Source organism: Mus caroli, chromosome 9, assembly GCF_900094665.2.
Source record: "Mus caroli chromosome 9, CAROLI_EIJ_v1.1, whole genome shotgun sequence".
In the NCBI taxonomy this organism is placed as follows: Eukaryota; Metazoa; Chordata; class Mammalia; order Rodentia; family Muridae; genus Mus; species Mus caroli.
In genome coordinates, this window is record NC_034578.1 from 62,007,268 (window position 1) to 62,023,438 (window position 16,171).

At 38.5% G+C, this 16,171-nt stretch overlaps 1 protein-coding gene across 2 annotated transcripts in view; it reads left to right on the forward strand.

Moving 5' to 3' along the window:
• The window catches only part of Dennd4a (DENN domain containing 4A), a 111,781-nt gene that overhangs the window by 32,626 nt on the left and 62,984 nt on the right, over window positions 1-16,171 (forward strand). For both annotated transcript variants that reach the window (XM_021171458.2, XM_029481210.1), the window contains exons 6-10: window positions 4,474-4,543; window positions 6,391-6,560; window positions 7,814-8,055; window positions 13,077-13,143; window positions 14,529-14,587. In XM_021171458.2, the coding sequence (XP_021027117.1) occupies window positions 4,474-4,543; window positions 6,391-6,560; window positions 7,814-8,055; window positions 13,077-13,143; window positions 14,529-14,587 (608 nt within the window). The remainder of the gene's footprint in view (window positions 1-4,473; window positions 4,544-6,390; window positions 6,561-7,813; window positions 8,056-13,076; window positions 13,144-14,528; window positions 14,588-16,171) is intronic.

Consider the following 16,171-nt stretch of genomic DNA (forward strand, 5'->3'; position numbering starts at 1 on the left):
CAAGTGCTGGATTTAAAAGTAGGTAGCACCAGTCCAGGTCCCACTTGTGTGTGTGTCTGTGTGTGTCTGTGTGTGTATGTAATTTCTATTCAAAACAAACTTTTTTACTATTCATCTTAGTTTATGTCACTTCCTACTTTCTTTTAATACTTACAAACCATTCCAAAACCTGCAAATACAGGGTAATAAACACAAGTTATTTCTAGTTTTCTATGTTGCCAGCAGTGCAGCTTTGATCAGCCCTGTGCATTTTTCTATGAATGTTTTATTAAAAAGACACAGGAAGAACAGATAATTGAAAGTAGAATTGGGGACTTGAGAGATGGCCCAGGGTAAGCACACTGGATGCTCTTGCAGAGGACCCGGGGTTGGTTCCCAGCACCCACATAGTGTCTCACAACAATCTTAACTCTAGTTCCAAGGAGATCTGATGCCCTCTTCTGACCTTCAAGGGTGGCTGGCCTGTACATGCAAGCAAACACATGAATGGATAAATAACTTAAGAAAAAAGGATGTAGAATCAATGTGTCTATCACTGTACCATGTAGTTTGAAAGACATTGACTGATAGCTTTGAGAACATGGTAGTGGTTTATATTTCCTCAAGCCTTAGTCCATGATTGCACCTTCTCTAGTCCTGCACCTTGCCAGCATTGACTGTTAATGTCTTTGGAATTAGCAGGTAGAAATCACTATGATTTTAACATATTTTTTGGCCATTGTGGCATTTGAACATCTTTTAATGTATATAACTTCCCCCCTGCACCTGTGGAAAACACATTCCAAGACTCCTAGTGATACTCGTAGATTTTAAAAAAGATTTTACTTGTAATTATGTGTCTGTGTGTCTGTACTGGGGTATGTGCACATGAGTTCAGATGCTCACAAAGGTCAGAAGCTTTGGATTCCTCGGAGCTGCTGTTGCAGGCTTGTGAGCTGCCTGGTGTAATTACCAGGAGCAGAACTTAGGTCTCTGTGAGAGAAGTTCATGCTCTTTACTGCTGAGTCATCTCTCTGGCCCTTCCCTTGGATTTCTGAGTAAGACTTAACTCTGTAGATACCATGCTTTTCCCTATATGTATTTATAATAAAATTGAACGTATGCATAAGGCATGGTAACTAGTAGTGAAGTGTAACAAAGCAGTAGAGCCATAACCAGCACCACTGCTCTGATATGTCGGATCCATCCTTACGTATGGTGAGGGTTACTCAACACGGGCACCACTGTTGCTGTTGGATGAGTAATGGGCAGATAGCAAACACTGCAAGTATATTCTGGACAAAGGGATGATTCATGGCCTAGGCAGGATGGAGCAGGATAGTGCAAGTCCCCATCACAAAAGTCATGCAAGTTACCACTTCTAAATTGATGGGGGAGGTGCTGATGAGGGCCCATCTCCACTTGAAAATCATTTGGCACTTGGTGGCCACTGGGGGAATGAGGGTAACTTTTTTTTTGCATTTGTTTACTATTTATGAGTGTTTTAACTCCATATGTGTCTGTGTACCAAGTGTGTGTGCCTGGTGCCCATGGAGTCCAGAGGAAGGTATTGACTAAATCCCCTGGGACTGGAATTACAGATAATTGTGAGCTGTCATGTGGGTGCTCGGAGTTAAATTTGGGTCCTTTATAAGAGCAACCAGTGCTCTTAATTGCTGAACCATCTCTCCAGCCTTGGGAGTAAGTGTTCTTTGAAGGTGTGGCCACTGATAGGCTGCCCCTGGTCCAGTTGATGTCCCCACACCCATACACATATAGAGAGAACTAATTGGAGTTATTTTAAAAACAAACAGACAAACAAGAGGACATGAATTTGGGAGTTAAGGTAGATCCAGGGGAGCTAAGAGATAGAGAAGGGGGAGTCAGCTGAGCACAGGCAACTGAACTGTGAAAGCTGAATGTGTGGATAAGGGAGGGCTAGTAAGTATAACGATTTTTTAATGAAGATTGCTGTGTTCCATGAGTTTTCTATAATTTGTTCTGTCTTCTACTGTAAGACCTCGAAACTCTGATTTTTAATATTAGAAGAAAGCTGTTGATACCACTAAATTTTACATGAAATAAGCTGTATTTACCTAGTGCCTATGTGCTGTGTGGTATTCTAAGTGTTTCTTCACTCTTGCCAGTGACCTTAGTAGGTATCTTACCCCCATTTTATAGAGAAACAAATTTGAGAATTAAAAAGTGGTTCTTTCCTCATAGCAACACCTTCAATAAGCAAGACCCAGACCCAGACTATAAAACTGCAGAACCAAGAGCTAAGCATTGCCCACATTGCTGATACCCTGTTGTGTGGCCTATAATTGCTGTATCAAAGCCAATGTTCATTTCTAAGATTTGTATCAAGAAAATTTTAACTAATTTATGCTCCTGTCAATTTATAACTTTGTTAAGAGTTGAACTTTTAGTTACTAATTTTTCAAATTTACCTTCTCAGCATGTACAAGCAAGCACTTGACAGATGCTAGGTTATTTAATGGCAATTATCAGTAGATCCTTTTGATGGTTAATGAAAAGTCATACTGAGCCATTTCTGTAAGAAACAATTTGAAAAGTGGTTACCTACAATATCTAACTTTATCCTAAAAGAGTTTACCTGTAGATATGTCACCCTAATTAGATGACCATTTTTTACTATAACTAATAACATGCCGAAAATGTCTGTAGATGATTACGATTTAGCAATATTATGTGGCTGTTGTGATTATAGTAGAAGAAAATCATGGTAGCAAATAGAAGTGTAGGGGTTGAGGTTGGTCCAAGGTGAGAAAAGATATCATTTTATAGCCCAGCCTGGTTGTAGCCAAATCAGCCTCCAGCTAATGGTGATCCTCTCTCACTCGCTCTCCCAAGGGCTGAGATTCCAAGCACAAGCCACACATTTGGTTCACAAATAGTCTTAAAAGGCAATAGTTATGGCAGAGAATGTTTTTGAACTCTTTCATGAATATGGGGCCTAGCATTACAACATTTCAGATTTGATTTGGTATTTTAGCAACACTATCCAAGCCTACAAGTGTATTTATGTATTTCTTTCTGACTGAAAGTAATTGACACTGTCATTAGAACTGTTTCTAAGTCTTATTAACTAATCAAGGTGTTCTAGCTAAACCTTTACCATTGAAATTAAAACCAGAATGTGTTTCTTTATTCTCACGGAGACAGTAGTCTCTTTATTACACAGAGCATGTATTCTCCTCTGCAGAGAAGAAAGAGGCATTGTTACCAGCTTGGTCAGCACAGACTCTGGCCAACCTGCCTGAGTTTGAATCTCACATGTCTATAGTGGACAAATTCCTTCACCGCTTGTGCCTTGGTTTCCTTATTCATAGACTAGGGATATAGTGAGGCTTTTTTTTTTTTTTTTGTACATAGGCATTTTTGAAGAATAATTGAATTAGGATTAGAACTTGGGACAATGCCTACAACAATAGCAAATGATACATAAATTAAATACACTACTACTAATTCCTTTTATATGTTTAATATTTAGACATATAAAAGGAATTAGTAGTAGTGTAAAAAATTATTTTATTTATTTACATTCTGGACACTGCCTCCCCTCAATCCTTCCTCATCCCATTTCTCCTCTCCCTTGCCTCCGGGAGGGTGCTCCCCCCACCAGACCTCCCATTTCTTGGGGCCTCAAGGCTCTCAAGGATTAAACGTATTTTCTCCTACTGAGGCTAGACCAGGGAGACCTCTGCTACATATGTGTCATGGACCTTGGACCAGCCCATGCATGCTCCTGGTTGGTGGCTTAGTCTCTGGGAGCTCCCCTGGGTCTGGGTTAGTTGAGACTGCTGGTCTTCCTATGGAGTGGCTCTCCATTTCAGCTTCCCCTAATATGGTTATAGGGGTTCCCAACTTCAGTCCAATGGTTATGTGTTAGTATCTGCTTCCATCTCAGTCAGCTGCTGGTAGAGCCTCTCTGCAGACAGCCAAGCCAAGCACCTGTCTATAAACACATCACAGCATAGAAGTAAGGCCTTGGTGCCCCCAATGAGATGGATAACAAGTTGGGCTGGTTATTGGACCTCCTTTCCTTCCGTCTCTTAGAGAAGAGCTTTTTAAAAATTGTGCCTCGTTGTTAAATGTGTCCTAACTTTTCTTAATGAAAAAAGATTATAGAAAGAAATATTAAATGGTTATTTTCTTACTTTTCAACTGAGAATGGTCATTGATATTTCTGCCCAAGCTTGGAACTTAGAATAAAGTCTAAATTTTTGTGACTTAGTTTCATTTTAAAGGATCAAATTTTTCTGCTATTGTGAAGAGGGGAATTGTGACCTTCTGAAAGAAAAGTAAGCAAAGATTCTAATAAAATACTAACAAAATAGTAGATTGTCATCAGTTTACAGGTGAAATCTGTTACCACATGGTAGTGAATTCATATTGGAGAGCTCAATCACATTGCATTTCATCAAGTTCCTGCCTTTTAAAAATTACATACTGCCTTTTCTTCTCTCCTAGTGGGGATCTGCAGTATACCTATGCTATAAAAAGTCAGTGGCAAAGACTAACACTATATCTTACAAAGCAGGTAAGCATCATTTGGGGGAGAAATACTTTATGTAGAAATATATTGTGGGGTCCATAAGGTTAAAGACAAAACCTGCCTGTAGCCAGGTTGTGTACCATGTTATGGTGTGTTAGCATCGAGACTTGAACTCTCTTGAGTCTCAGGTGGTCTTAAAGTATTTTGGATGTTGCATGAAAGATCACTTTGAGAAGAAGGTAGACTCTTTTTAAGCCTTAGGTTTAAGTAACAACTTGACTACATGCCAATCCTCTTTAATTTTTAAACTAGTGCAAAGTATGGAGAAGATGCTTCGTTAATATTTATATTAATTTAGTCAAATTTAATGGTTATATTTTATGATAATTAATAGTATTAAAACTAATTTGCAATTTTATGATGCATAGTTGAAGTTTTCAATTTTAAGAGCCCTCAAAATGTCAAACATATTGATCTTATTTATAAGAAAGTAGACTCAACCTTTTAAAATTAGAGTCCTGGACTCTTTTCTCCTTTTGACTTTCCAGGGGCCACGGTTCACCAGTATTTCTATTCTTACTTTACACCTGTGCTGTTGCATCAGGACCTGAGAGACTAGAAGTTAACTGTGAATCCTCAGGGGACCTCACTGGCTAGCTGGCATTTGATTAGAGAGAGAACCTTAGTATATCTAGTTCATTTTGCCTTTTAGATGACTAGAACCTGAGTCCTATTTGTTGAGAATCAGAGATATTAGTAGTAGAGCCCACGGTTCAGATTCCCACTTTATCATGGCTCAAACAGTGATGGTTTTTACCTGATTTTAAGGACATCATAAAACCTGTTTTCTTTTTTTCTTTCCTCCTCCTCCTCCTCCTCCTCCTTCTTCTTCTTTCAAGTTAGGGTTTCTTTGCATTCCCCTGGCTGTACTGGAACTCAGCCTGTAGATCAGACTGGCCTCAAACTCAGAGATCCATCTGCCTCCCGAGTGCTAGGATTAAGGTCGTGTGCCACTACTCAACCTGTTTTCAATTTCTTTCTTTTTTTTTTTTTGTTTTTTGTATTTTTGTATTTTTACAAGACAGGGTTTCTCTGTGTAGCCCTGGTTGTCCTGGAATTCACTCTGTAGATCAGGCTGGCCTCAAACTCAGAAATCCGCCTGCCTCTGCCTCCCAAGTGCTGGGATTAAAGGCGTGTGCCACCACTGCCCCGCCTGTTTTCCATTTCTAACCCCACAATACTCAGGATGAAGCTCTGTTCCTAGGATATGTTCAGTGGAAGATACCTATCCCATTTTCACGAGGAGATTAACATGAAACACTGGGTTGCTTGAAATTATCTACATATAAGTTGGGAAAGTTTAGAATTATTTAGAAGCTGAGTTTGAGGTAACACCATTGTAATATTCTAAATCTTTATCTATTTTGTGGGGTGTCTTTCATTTGTGTAAAAATTTGCAATTAGTCTCCCATAGGAGAATGAATATATATATATATTCATTCATAGTCTCAGAGGAATAGTTAACAAGAGTGATAGTGTGTGTGTATGTGTGTGTGTATATACTAATAACCATATTGAAAATTTTAAATATATGCTTTAAAGTGGATTTTTAAGTGTGTGTGTGTGTGTTTAGAGGGTTCTCTTTTCCTAGTTACTACTGACATAGCCTTTGTAGATGAAGTTTGATAAGTGTTAAATGATTTAATAGTTTCAGTCTTTGAAGGTTAACAACTGTATAGAAACCCTACTACACATTCAGAATTATCTGATGAACATAGATGCAAGATTTTTACTTTCTAGGTGTGTGAAATAAGAAAGCATTTGATTGTCATTCAATTTAAAAATTCTTCCACTCCAGACACAGTGACCTCATGTTTCTCACCGCTGCCCAGGTCTAATTTGCAGATACCCTCAAGAAGATTACGAGTCCTTCTCACTGCCAGAGTCTGTGCCCCTCTTTTGTTTACCAATGGGGGCAACTATCGAATGCTGGCCACCAGACAGCAAATACCCTCTTCCTGTGTTCTCTACCTTTGTGTTAACCGGAGCCTCAGCTGAGAAGGTACGTGCGGTGCATTAACTAGATTGCTGACTTCTACATTTTTAAGTCATAAGCTTCATATCTGTAAGAAGCAGTGTAAAAACTAACTAAACTGAACCAATAATATACATTTCTTCCATTTTGTTGAATGTATTATATCCAGAGACAGGAAAAGAGAGTTTTCCCATCCTCCCAAATGTTTGTTTTAAAATATAAGTGAATGCTCTTCTCATCATCAAATGCTGACTCCCTCACTGGTTCATTTTCTGTGATAGAAAAGCTCCTAAATCAATCATGTCAAAGGCATTCAAAACGTAACATGACTTAGAAAGCAGACTCTCCTTGTTACTCTGGGGACCAGAGCTCGCCCTTGCAGAGAGAGGTCTGCTCAACTCCACCGCAGCCACAGAGCCACAGAGCGCTAGCGGAGGCACTTGGAGTCACCTGGGCCAGCATTCTCATTGTGCAGATAGGGAAATCATGGCATAGAAAAATGAAGTGAATTGTTTACACTTCTCACTTATCTCACTTCTTACTAGATAATTTTCAAACATTTCATATAAAAATGTTGGTATAATATCTACTCTTTTGGTTTTGTTGTTGTTTTGAGACAGCATTTTTGTGTGTGTGTGTGTGTGTGTGTGTGTGTGTGTAGACCAGGCTGCCCTGGCTCTTGCTTAGACCCTCCACTTCCCGAGTGCTGGGATTAGAGGATTGAATCGCCATGACAAGGCTCAGTTTCTTTCCCTTTTTATTTGAAAAATATAGTTTAATAAAAATAACTATTTTTGCCGGGCGTGGTGGCGCACGCCTTTAATCCCAGCACTCGGGAAGCAGAGGCAGGCGGATTTCTGAGTTCGAGGCCAGCCTGGTCTACAAAGCGAGTTCCAGGATAGCCAGGGCTATACAGAGAAACCCTGTCTCCAAAAACCAAAAAAAAAAAAAAAAAAGTAGTACTTTATTTTTTTAAAAAAAAAACCTATTTTTAATAGTTATTTAATAGCAGATTTATCAAGAAAGCAGTCAGCCTGTAAATAATCCAGCACTCAGGAGGCCAAAGCTGAGGATGACAAGTTTGATGCCAGCCTTAGGAGACCCTGTAGTTTTGCTTGTTTGGGTTTTGTTTCTTTTTGAACACGATTGATTATACCACTGTGTTCCTAGTCCCTGACACCTCACCTGTACAGAACAAGCACCCACTAAATACTCAGCTGATCATCTGTTTTGAATAAATAACATAAAGTGTATGTATTAACTGCTTTCTTGTTTTACAGGTCTATGGTGCTGCTATTCAGTTTTATGAACCATACCCTGAGGAGAACCTTACAGAAAAGCAGAGACTTCTGTTGGGTTTAGCGTCTCTGGTAGATGGAAAGTCTGATAGTTCTAGAACAATTCACACTAACAAATGCATCTGTCTTCTTTCTCACTGGCCTTTTTTTGATGCATTCAGAAAATTTCTGACTTTCCTGTATCGTTATTCCATCTCTGGACCTCATGCTCTTCCAATTGAAAAGTAAGTTATAAGTTCCATGGCTTAAAATTTGACAGTCCTCGGGGCAGTGGTGGCACATGCCTTTAATTCCAGCACTTGGGAGGCAGAGGCAGGCGGATTTCTGAGTTCGAGGCCAGCCTGGTCTACAGAGTGAGTTCCAGGACAGCCAGGGCTATACAGAGAAACCCTGTCTCGAAAAAAGAAACCAAAAAACCAAAAAACATTGACAATCCAAGATGGGCATGGCAGTACATTTCTGTGAGTTGGAGGCAGGCCTGGTCAACATAGTGAGTTCCAAGATGGCAAGAGCCATAGAGACAGCCCCTGTCTCAAAAAAATTTGTCAGCCCTTTCCTTGGTATATTTATACTAGTAATTGATTCAATTTTATATGGAAATTGGGTTTCTTGAGAGTTATTTGAGAAAAACATTTGGTTACTTTATTTTGGTTATTTTATTTATGTAAAATTTTATACTTTTACAATCTTGTTATTTCAAACAATTTTACTTCTGCCAGCAGATGTCTTAATTTATTTTGAAATGAGGTATTTGGAATAAATATAAAATACTCTTATGAAGTTTATAGCTGCTAATTTGGAGAAGTACTGGAACCAGGTTTCTTTGCAGTGCTAGAGGTCAGATCCAAGGCCTTGCATAGGCCAGGAAAGTGCCTTGTCATTGCCACATCTAGCCTGAAAATGCTAACTCTTAACTGCACTTGTAATCCTTTCATATAACTTAAGGTATAATGAACTTTTAAAGTGGTCCTATGCTTAAATATGAATTTAAAAGAAAAGTTTGATAAAGCCATTTTGTTTTTCATTTGTAATTTTGATGATTTACTGAGAGCACTAAAATGTGATAAGGTTTCATGCAGTAAGAGAGCATGCAGAGTGCACCACTGCAGTGTGACACCTGCAGAGTGACAGCATGCAGAGTGCATCACTGCAGTGTGATGCCTGCCTTTCCAGGCTTACAATCACACTTTGATCTTTGCTACTTCAAGCCTTCAAGTCAGTTTCTGACTCTGATGAGAGCTGGGAAGCAATAGAGTTATCATAAAAAACTTCAGATACAGCATTGTTCTCAGTATCCCATGCTCCTGTCTACTCTTATTTTTAGTGGTCAAAACCTAGCACTTCTGAAAGTCTCTGCTGTTGGAACCCCTTTAAAATCGTATGAGGACTCAGTGAGCTTTTCTTTATGTGTTATGTTTTTAATACAGACGTCTTATTGCAACAGAAATTAAAACTGAATGATAATTTATTTATTCATTTATAATCTACTTAATAATTAACAAACTAGTTACATCTTTAAACATTTCTTTGAAAAGTAACTTTTTTAAAACAATGGTTAGTGAGAAGAGTGAATTTTTATATTTTTATTAATCATTTTTCATTTACATTTCAAATAATATCCCCTTCTTTATTTCCCCTCCACAAACCCTCATCCCATCACCCCTCCCCTTTGCCTCTATGACGATGCTTCTCCACCCACTCCCACCTCACCACTCTAGCATCCTCCTACACTGGGGCATCAAGCCTTGACAGAACCAAGGGCCTTTCCTCCCACTGATGCCAGATAAGGACATCCTCTGATACATATGTAGAGGGAGCCATGGATCCTTCCATGTGTACTCTTTGGGGTGGTTTAATCCCTGGGAGCTCTGGGTGGTTATAATCCCCTTCAGCTCCTTCAGTCCTTCCCCTAGCTCTTCCATTGGGGTCCCCGGGCTTAGTCCTATGGTCAGCTGTGAGTATCTGCATGAACCTCTCAGGTACAACATACCAGACTACTGTCAGCAAGTGCTTCTTGGCATCAGCAATAATGTCAGGGTTTGGTGTCTGTAAATGGGATGGATCCCTAGGTTGGGTGGTCTCTGTATGGCCCTTCCTCAGTCTCTGCTCCATTTTATGTCCCTGTCTTTCCTTTGGACAGGAACAATTTTGGGTTAAAAATTTTGAGATGGGTGGGTGACCGCGTCCCCTCAACTGTGGACCATACCTATCTACTGGAGGTGGTCTCTATAGGTTGTAGCTCCCCTCTGTTGGGAAGCCTCTGATGCCTTGGCTAATGGAGCCCAGCTGAGTTTTCCTTCTCGATTCTGAATTCAGACGGTTGCGGTTATTGTCTTGGTTGAGGTATGTGAAGAGAATCTGACCTCACACAGATAATGTAAGTAGAAATAGGAGGGGCACTTAAGAAGTCATTTTAGGATTGTGGATATTACTTTTTGGCATTATCCCAAAGCTTGGCAAGTGGTAGTTTCTTCTAGCTTATTAGTAATGCAAAATATGAAACCTAAGCAATAAAGTTTCCTTCTGTGTTCTATTAAAATCTGAAGGTCTCTCTTACTTAGTCTTGACTGAACATTAACTCATGCATGCATGATCTTATAGCATTGTGTATCGGTCATTTGCCCAGCAGTGCTTCATTGAGGTTATAGTCAAATGTCTTCTTCAATTTAAGAAAATCACTTGTTAATATCTATAGCATCAGAAGAGTTTTAACATTTGTAGTGTGTGTGTGTGTGTGTGCATGTATGTGTGTGTGTGTATGCATGCATGTTGGCATGTCCTCGCCATGGTGCACAGGTGGAGGTCAGAGGACAGTTGTAGGAGTCAGTTCTCTTCTTCAGTGTGGGTCCTGGGGACTGAACTCAGGTTATTAGGTTTGACATCAAGCACCTTTACTTGCTAGCGCAAAACAAAACAAACAAACAAACAAGATATTTTTTGTTTAGTTGTTTTACAAAGTTCATTGTGGTGCCAGAATCAAACCAGGCCCTCCAAGAGGCCTCCCTCCCAGCTACATTCCCAGTTTTCAGAAAAGGTTTTCGAATATTGCAAAGCTTTTGGGTTCATGGTGACAAATTTTTACTTTTTACTTGAAAATTTGAATTTAATTATTAATAAGTATCTCTAGTTGTTTTCCTTGCAGTAATAGCACTTTGTTAATTCTGTGTGGAAAATATCTGTCAAATGACTAACACTGGATAGACTTAATTTGCCCATCATCTTCCAGACAAAAATGGCATTCTGTGTGGGGAAAACAAAACAATTCATTCATAACTCAGTCCTGTAAGTACTTTAGCAAAATCAAGCTGGCGACCATGCTTTTGTCTGCATTAGTAATGCTTTATGGGTACTTACCCTTATCACAGCATAGCCTAAATGCATACTCCAGAATTCAGATACAGGACAGATATTTACTACCTCAAATAACAGTAATTCAGACATTCTTTTTTTCAAGATTTATTAATTATTTTTATTTTATATGTGTGATTGTTTTGCCTGTATGTATGTCTGTGTACCACATGTATGTCTTGTGCCCTTGGAAGTCAGAAGAGGGTACCAGATTTCCTGGAACTAAAGTTATAGATGGTTATAAATCATCATGTGGGTATTGGGAACTGAACTGAGTTTTCTGCAAGAATAGCAAGTGCTCTTAACTGTTGAGCCATCTCTACAGCCTCAAAGAGACATTCTTAAATGGCATTGGCATTGCTTTAGTCTCCACTAGTAAAGGAGTAAAGTACAACATCTCCCAGGGTTAGCCTGCCTTGATCCTCATAGGCTGTTAGCAGTTTCATTCACGGTGCCTTGACACTATCACTGCAATTGCCAAGTGTGTGAGAAAGGCAAATTGAGTCTCTCTATTACCATAAAAAGAGTTTTGACCCTGCCCATCCTCTCTGGATGGATCTTGAACACCCTTAGAATTTCATGGCTCATACAGAAGTCCTGATTTCCTGACTGCTTCAGATAATCAAGCAGATGTGTGTGTGTCTTGTGGTACTCATTCCTCTAGTCCTTATTTTCCTTCCAGATTTTAAATAATTGTGAGACTAGTAGCTTTTCACAGACTCTGCACAGTTCATAGTGAAAACGTGGAATCAATAAATGACTTGTCCAGTTTTCCATTCATTTGTAATGACCTCACTTCTACAAATAAGATAATCTTTAAATAATGTTTAGAAGAAAATACAAGAAAAACAGCTTATTTATTATTAGAAAATAAAATACTCTTTATGTTTTTTACCTTCTATAATATTCAAAACAAAACTTATTGATTGGTGAATGACTGTAATCTTTGTGCTCAGGAGACAGAGGCAGGAGGATTACAAGTTCAAGGCTATATACAAAGTCATATCCCTAAGAGCCAAAGGGTGTAGTTCAGTGAAAGAACTGGTGTGCGAAAGGTTTGGGATTTGATCCTTATCAACACAAACAAAACAAAAAGCAAAACAACAAAAAGCCATCTCGTTGATGTAGATTCTTACCCATTGTTTAATGGAAGGCTTTTTGAGGATGGGGAAGTCTTCCTTTGTTGCCCAGGCTGCCTTGAACTCCCGAGCTCACATTATCTGCAGTCTCTCAAGTAGAAGATGGGACTACAGGCATGCAACACCTCACCCAACTTATTCATGGTTTACAAACATTTAATTTTTAGTACCTCGATGGTTATGCCACAAAATACGAGGGATTAATTAAAAATATAAATATAAGAATTAGTTTTAGTAATGCTGATTATTACCTGCTTAGGAAGAAGAAAATATGTTTTTTGGTTTTGTTTGTTTGTTTGTTTGTTTTGGTTTTTTGGTTTTTCAAGACAGGGTTTCTCTGTATAGCCCTGGCTGTTCTGGAACTCACTTTGTAGACCAGGCTGGCCTCGAACTCAGAAATCTGCCTGCCTCTGCCTCCCGAGTGCTGGGATTAAATATTAAAATAACATACTGTTGCATATAATCAGCTGTTAACATGAAGTTACTCAATTTAATTAGAGGCAACTTCAATGATTCAAACAACTTTTGCTGTTACTTTGTTTCCACAGTACTAGGGGCTTTGGAGCTTAAGTGCACAGGGCCTTAAGGAGCTTGAGTTTGTGACAGCATGGTAACCATGTAGCAAATGGTATTAATGAGTTTGTGACAGCATGGTAACCATGTAGCAAATGGTATTAATGAATTCGTGATGGCTTGTTAACCATGTAGCAAATGGTATTAATTTTGGAATCAATTGAGTTTCTGTTTTTGTTTTTAAGGCATATTTCTCATTTTATGCATAAAGTTCCCTTTCCATCTCCTCAGAGGCCACGGATTTTAGTTCAGGTAAGGGTCTTTTAATATGAAGGTCATATGAATTACTAATAGCTCCATCAGCATGCATGTACTATAAGAATAACAACTTTATTGTGGGAAAAGTAGAATGAGCTCTGGAGAAAATCAGATGTTTGTTCATGGTGGATCCAGGCTCTAAGATTTTATTAACTCCATTCACAGAAGAGGACTTTTTGTGCACATATGTAATTCCAACATTTGGGAGGTAGAGACAGGAGGGTTGAAAGTTTGATTTCAGCCTGGACTACATAGTCACTTCTAGACCAGCCTTGTTTACATAGTAGATCTGTCTCAAGAAAAAAAGAAAAGTATGCAGACAGATTATGACACCCCCACACACACACATGCACATTGTTTCTAAATATTTGAAAGTCTATGCCTTTGATGGTCATATAGTCGGTTAAATGTATTAAAATATTTATTAGAAATAGTCATATGTTTATATGTTGCAGGAGGGAGGAAATGCCTGTGTCTTGGATATAACAGGGAAATTTAAATGACTATAAATGTTTCACAGTTGAATACTTCTCTGCTCTTTTGCTTATATTTTGTTTGAGGTCTTGATAATTTAAACTGCCTATTTATTTAATCTATGAAAAGATTCATACAAAGGAAATATTTTCATGTGTTGACACCATGTGTGTTGCTGGTTACCACAGCCCTGAAGGTGGAATTATTAGCACTAGAAATCATTTAGCAGATAGATATTTACTTATTGGTAGAAATGTACATAAATTTGAAAATGCTGACGAAATTAGTTGCACTATTATATGATACCGATAAAATTTCTAGAGCATTCTTATTGATAGTGTTGACAGCTGGTCTACATAGCCGTTCATTACTTAATGACACTGAGTGCCAGGGTGCTATCTACCACACACACATGTGGAATTGTTTTATAGTAGAAGCTGGCATGTGCTTCCTGTACAGATATTATCTAAGTATTAATCTTTGCAGGTTATCCATTATCCAATCTATGCAGGGCTCCACTCTGCTGTTCAGCACAAAATCAGCTAGAGAGTGTGGGGGGCAAATATCACGGCTATATCCCATTAAGACTGCTTACAAAGCAGAGAGCCCATGGGTTTGTTAGAGGCCATACGTTTACTGACTCTAAATGTATGGTATTGAGTAAATTTAACCTGTTAACATAAATTTATTAATATAGAATTGGGGGAAAGTTGAAGACATAAGAGATAGGGTTCAGAGTAAGAAGTTGGAAGGAGCCAGAGGTCAGGACATGCTTTAGAGAATTCAAATAGTATTATGCTGGTGATTTGGGAAACTTCCTGGGTAGCTTCATTTGCCGATGTCTGTTACTAGCACATGGTGTGCCGGAGTTCATCTTTATATTTGCTTTGTTTTAAATCTTGCAGTTATCCCCACATGATAATTTGATTCTCAGTCAACCTGTTTCTTCCCCTCTTCCATTAAGGCAAGTAAAGTTTGGCTTCTGTTTGTCTCTTACATTTGTGTGTACACAGTCCCACGTCTATGCATCTGCCAGCAGAGTCTAGAGGAGGGTTTCTTGGAAGTGAGTTACAGGTTGTAAGCTTTCCAGCATGGGTTTTGGAACTGAACTCAGATTCTCTGAAAGAGCAATGGGCATTCTTAGACACTCAGCCATCTCTCTAGCCCTAATTGTTTCTCTAAGTCCAGTGTGAACTAAAGTAATCTATATGTGTATTGTCTTTCCTAGCTAAAATTTCAAATGTTAATGGAAGTTCTTTTTACTTAACTGTTTCTTAGCAGGGTCTTTTTACTTAATATTAGGGTTAGTTTTTGAGAAGAAAGCAAGCTTTTAAAATAGTATTTGGTATTTCTGTATATCCTTGTTATCACATACTTACTGTGTAGTAATAGATTATGAAGGCAGTTTATTTTTGGCTCTAATTATCCTCTAAAATATATCTGAATACATTTTCTTTTTCAAGACAGGATTTCTCTGTGTAGCCCTGGCTGTCCTGGAAATTGCTCTGTAGATCAGGCTGGTCTAGAACTCAAAGATTGGCCTGTGACTGCTTCCCAAGTGCTGGGATTAAAATTATGTGTCACCATTGTCTGGCTCAAAATACACTTTAATTTTAATCCAAAATAAAAAAATACTTATTAAACAGTACATAGTTCATCATTCTAAAAGTTCAGAGAAGTTACAAAGTATGCTTTCCCTACAGTGTCATTTCTTGAAATTTAATTAGCTATGTAATTTTTCTGTCAGAAATAGTTATGGTATAATTAAACTATTATCTTGCACATACCTTAGGGAGACCAGCTGCCATCTTTGACATTCATTCTGTAAGAATTACAGATGATTTCATCATTAGCCCTTAGCCCAGAGTGCTGAGTGTTTTCCAAGCTCTTATCTGAGCTGAAAATAAGCCAGACACACTGATTACAGATGTTTGTAAGTGGCCAAAAGGACTTTATGCAGGTGACAACAGCATTGCTGAGATATAATTTACACATCACAAAAGTCACCCAAGTAAAGTGTGCAAATCAATGATTTTATTCACAGAATTCTGCAGCTATTATTATAATAAAGTTTTGGATATATTACTTATTCTATAAAACCAGCCTTTTGTTGCTAGCCTTGATTCTGTCTGTTCCTACTAATATATGCCCAAACACATAGGCACAGGAGTGTGAATACACACACACACCCCTACACACACACACACACACACACACACACACACACAGATAGCTGTTGATCTTGTTTACTGATTTACAGATTTGTCTCTTGTACATTTTATGTGAATGAAGTGATACCATATTCAGCCTTTTCATTCCTCACTCCCTTCACTGAGCATTTCTAGGTTCATTCATGTGAGGCACACACCACTGCTTCAGTCCTTATCCTCTAGTTAGTATTTCATTATCTGAATACACTGCATTCTGTTTACCTGTTTATCTCTTAGGAAACCTCTATATTTTGGCTATTGTGAATAACTTTGTTTTGAAAACATGAAACATGCAAGTTTTTTGTGAGCATGTTTTCATCTTTTCCAAAAACCTTATT